Raw genomic sequence first — 4,615 nt, 5'->3', positions numbered from 1 at the left:
AAAAAAAACCCTTCATGCACAGACCCAAGGGAACTGAGGCTACCGTTTGGCGCCCTTCCCGCAGAATATCTTCGCTTATTAACCTCCTTCATGGATCACTGGCAGGCTTTCCTCTTAGGAACGCATCTTTATGCACTCTGTGACGATAAAGTGAATGGCGAGCCGCCAAGGCTGCAATCGGATTCCTTCCGTGCCCAACAGCTCAAGAGCCCGGCGTTCCCGCGGCTGGTCCCGCTCACAGCCAGGGGGCCATCTGCTGGCCGGCAGCATGCAGGTCAGCGACAGGTCGGAGGGGACCCAAGCAGGACTGAAGGTAAAGGCTTGTTTTTGTCCCTTTCAATCTTTATGGGTAGAGAAAAGCACACACAACTCTCTCAAGAGGTCAGTAAACATTTTTGTTCCTGTACTCACTGGCTCTGGTTGCCACTTTCTATGTAGATGCCCCAAATATAAAATCCGATTCATCTTAGAAATGCAGATGATTCTTTTGTACCCCCAAACCAACCCAGAGGCTTTGCTTTAGGAAACAAGCTACAGTCTACAGTTATGATTGTGCTTCAAGAATCCGTTCCTAATAATTTCAGGAAGAAACTGTGAAACGGATTGACATCACAAAGATGAGAGGTGATGCCAAGTCACCCCGCTTTCTAGCAATTCCGAGGCGCTGCTCTCTCTCCGTCTCTGACTCCAGCACCACAGGAGCCCGTCTCCTTGTCCTGCGTGGGGGCCACACCCGTTCCCTGACCGTGGTGGCCCGGGGAGGCGGCGCTGCCAGCAAGGAGAGGGCTTCGGGGTGTGTGCTCAGCGCTGGACCCCCGTCCCACCCCCCACACACGGCACGGACCCAGCTCGGCTCTCTCCACGGGAAGGGCAGCCGGATTCAGAGAAGCGGCTAACCAGAAAAAAAAAAAAAGTTTTCATCAAGTTGATTCTGACTCATGGTGACCCCATGTGTGTCAGAGTAGAACTGTGCTCCATAGGGTTTTCAATGGCTGAGTTTTTGGAAGCAGATTGCCAGGACTTTCTTCTGAGGTGACTCCATGTGGATTAAAACCTCTAACCTTTCAGTTAGCAGTCAAGTGTGTTAACGGTTAGCACCAACCAAGGAATCCAAATCACCATAGAAACTGGAGCAAAGAGGAAGGAGGGTCCTGTTCCCCTGGGACCTGACCTGTCAGTGATTGCGGAATCACCCTGTCTACCCGCTGAGCGTCACAGTCTGCCCAAGGCACAGCAAGTCACAACCACTCACCAAAGAAGAGGGTAACGCCCAGCTCTTACCCTGCAGTCTAATCTATTTCATCCACACTCAGCACTTGACTGGAGTTTAAGCCACAATGAAGCAGACCACGTTATACTGAAGCAGACCTACCAGATGGTTAATGTTTATAAAAAAAAGTGGGGGGAGGGTGCTCAGCAAGAATGGGGGAGAGCAGAGAAAGGATTTTGGGGCTAGGTCCTCGTGGTCAAGCCTCCCTGGGGGACCCCACTGACCGGGAGGAGAGAAATTTACCTGGTAGAGAGAGGCCTGGGAGAAATTTAAGTCAAAGCCCCAAACGGCCTCAGAGTCCATCAAAAAAGGGCCTACAAACAAATATCCTCTGACCCTAAAAGGAAAAATGAAGTAGAAAAATCATTTTGTCTTTTTAAAAAATGCTGAATGTTTCCTGAAGTATCGAAATGAAGTTTATAAAATATGCATGAGTTTTCACACAAATATAGAAACGGTTAAAAAATCAGACAATGCTGCTGCCACGCTGGGAATCCACGAGGCGGCGGGTAGTTTGTGCTGGAATCAAAACGTGGTGACACATTCCGTGTTTCAAGTGTGCGTGGTACGTTATGGAGGCCCTGCCTTGTCTGCCTGCCGCCGCCAACGGGCGAAACGGGCCGTTAGAAAAGATAGTAAGGAAAACTGAAAACCAGGCTACTTTAGGTAAAGACAAAGCAACACCTGGCGTCCACTGAGCCCTGCGAAGTAACTGTCCTCACACAGAAGCCCCCACCCCACAGGAGTGCCCGGCTGTGTGCGGCCAGCAATGCCCTCACAGAGGCATCCCACAGGCAGGAGACCGGACGGTGAGTATGAACACGTGTGGTTTTCCTCTCAGACTAACACAGGGCACAGGACACGCCCTGAAGCCGGGCTCTTAAACTGAAACTCTCCACAAGGAAACAATAAAGACAAACCCTACTAAAAACTAAACTCACTGCCATTGAGTCAATTCCGACTCATAGCAACCCCGTAGGACAGAGTAGAGCTGCCCCATAGGTTTTCCAAGGCTGTAATCTTTACGGAAGCAGATTGCCACATCTTTCTTCCATGGAGCTGCTGGTGGGGTCGAACTGCTGACCTTTCGGTTAGCAGCCGAGTGCTTAACCACTGTGCCACCAGGGCTCCTTACACACCCCAGGTCTTCCAAAACCCGGGTCTGGACACAATAAATGCAGGGCTTGTGGGGAGAGAGAAGACCAGATGTCCTCACGCGCAAACGAGGAGCCACAGCCCCGTGGAGGGCATGGCAACAGAGCCGGAGTGGACTCGTTTCTCCGGAACCTTCTGTCCTAGTCCAGTTTCCTATGGAGAGGCTTCCCCCCGGGGTCAGTGCTTTCGGGACTGAAGTCAGTACAGAGGCCGTTCAGGGTTGGCGCTGATGGAGTCTGCGTGCAGCTTTCAAACCGTGCCTGGTCAGGATACAGATATTCTTCTGCGAAGTCGGGGTACATGTCTGCAAACCTAGTGAAGTCAGCTGGGAAAGACAAAGGCACTGTGGTTACGGGGATCTGGGAGGCGTGAATGTCTAGCATGTGGGGGCTCTTTTCCTGAGCCCAAGCAGGTATCCACCTCCCCCCACTCCCACACACCCTCGGGGAGGGTAGACTGATGAGCAGACACTTTTGGAGGTGACAAGCACTTGAACCTCAGGCTTCCTCTGCTGGCACTAAGTCACTGTGAAAACAAAGGGGCAGGTTACCTGTCCTTTTACTGTTCCCACTTTGGGGAAAATCTAAAGAAAGCTTATGATTTTCAATTCAATGGATATATCCTGGCTACTTGGTACAAGCAACCTGACCTGTTGCTGTCAAGTTGATTCCGACTCACAGCAATCCTGTAGGACTGAGTAGAACTGCCCCATAGGGTTTCCAAGGCTGAAATCTTTACAGAGGAGACTTGGTGGCACAGTGGTTAAGCACTCGGCTAATAACCAAAAGGTTAGCAGTACAAACCCACTGGCCGCTCTGCAGGATAAAGATGTGGCACTCTGCTTCCATAAAGATTATAGCCTTGGAAACTCTATGGGGCAATTCTACTCTGTCATATAGGGTTGCTAGGAGTTGGAATTGACTTGACGGCAATGAGTAATCGTTAACAGAAGCACACTGCCGCATCTTTCTCCCATGGAGGAGTGGCTGGTGGGTTTGAACCCCCATCTTTTGGTTAGCAGCCAAGTGCTTTAACCCCTGTGTCACCAGGGCTCCTAGGGCATGCAAAGTACTGTTAATTGGAGGAAAAGGTCTAAGGAAAATGTGTCTGGATCAAAATCTGACACTCTGGGAGATAAAGACCATTGATTGCTGTCATGGCTAACAGTACGTGTCCACTTGGCTAGGCCATGCTTCTCAGTGGTTTGACAGATACTGTGTAATCATCCTCCATTTTGTGATCTGATCTGAGCCGCCAATCAGTTCGAAGGGGAGTTTCCTTGGGGTGTGGCCTGCATCCAGTATATATGGATATTCTGGCAAAGCTCGCTCACTCTATCTCTTTCCTGCACCCGACTTGTCATCCTCTGACCTGTAGTTCTTGGGGCGTGAGCCAGCAGCCTGTTGCCTGACCTGCAGATTTGGGGATTTGTTGGCTCCTGCAGTCCTGTGAGCCGGCAGTTTGCCATCTGACATGCTGATTACGGGTTCATCAGCCCCTGCAACTGTAAGTCAAGCAAGGCCTCCAGCCTGAAGCCTGACCCATGGATTTGGGACCCCAGCCTCCACAACTACATGAGCCATTTCCTTGGAATAAATCTGTCTATATTTATATATACTCTTTTTTATATATTCACTGGTTATGCTCCATTAGCAAACCCAGCCGAAGGCAATCACACACATTTTATCACGGAGGAAACCAGGCACAGCTGGGGCTAACCACCTGAGCTTCTGTTTGTCCATGCCATTGTGTCGGAACGGGGCCGGGCTGCACACTGTGTGGAGGTTTTGTTGAGCACAAGGGGCTGGATGTATCAGATTACAGACTGTAAGCAGCTCTGAAAACATGAAGGCCAGTGACACCTTGTGGGAAACCCTGGAACAGTCCTTACTGGAAATAGCCTGCAATTGGTCAGCATTCAGTAAAGAGATCGTCAGCAACAAAACCAACCACACCAGGAAGCATCAGCCACTGTCAATGACGACAAAAACAAATGCACAAACACTCACAGACAACACACATACTACACACACACGCCACAGACACACACACCACACACCACAGACACAAATACATACGTACCACACACGCACAGCACACACACATCACACTGACACACACACCACACAGACACACATACATACGTACCACAGACGCACAGCACACACACCACAGACACAAATACATACA

At 50.3% G+C, this 4,615-nt stretch overlaps 1 protein-coding gene across 1 annotated transcript in view; it reads right to left on the bottom strand.

The window, feature by feature from the left end:
- Positions 1 to 2,291: 2,291 nt before the first annotated feature.
- Positions 2,292 to 4,615, bottom strand: part of LPCAT1 (lysophosphatidylcholine acyltransferase 1) — a 56,548-nt gene continuing 54,224 nt past the window's right edge. Inside the window, exon 13 of the mRNA XM_004380280.2 lies at positions 2,292 to 2,750. Coding sequence (XP_004380337.1) covers positions 2,566 to 2,750 — 185 coding nt within the window. The 3' untranslated portion in view covers positions 2,292 to 2,565. The remainder of the gene's footprint in view (positions 2,751 to 4,615) is intronic.

This window comes from Trichechus manatus, unplaced genomic scaffold (assembly GCF_000243295.1).
Source record: "Trichechus manatus latirostris isolate Lorelei unplaced genomic scaffold, TriManLat1.0 scaffold00072, whole genome shotgun sequence".
Classification (NCBI taxonomy): Eukaryota; Metazoa; Chordata; class Mammalia; order Sirenia; family Trichechidae; genus Trichechus; species Trichechus manatus.
Note: the sequence above shows the minus strand (reverse complement) of the source record. Positions and strands in the feature narration are given on the sequence as shown.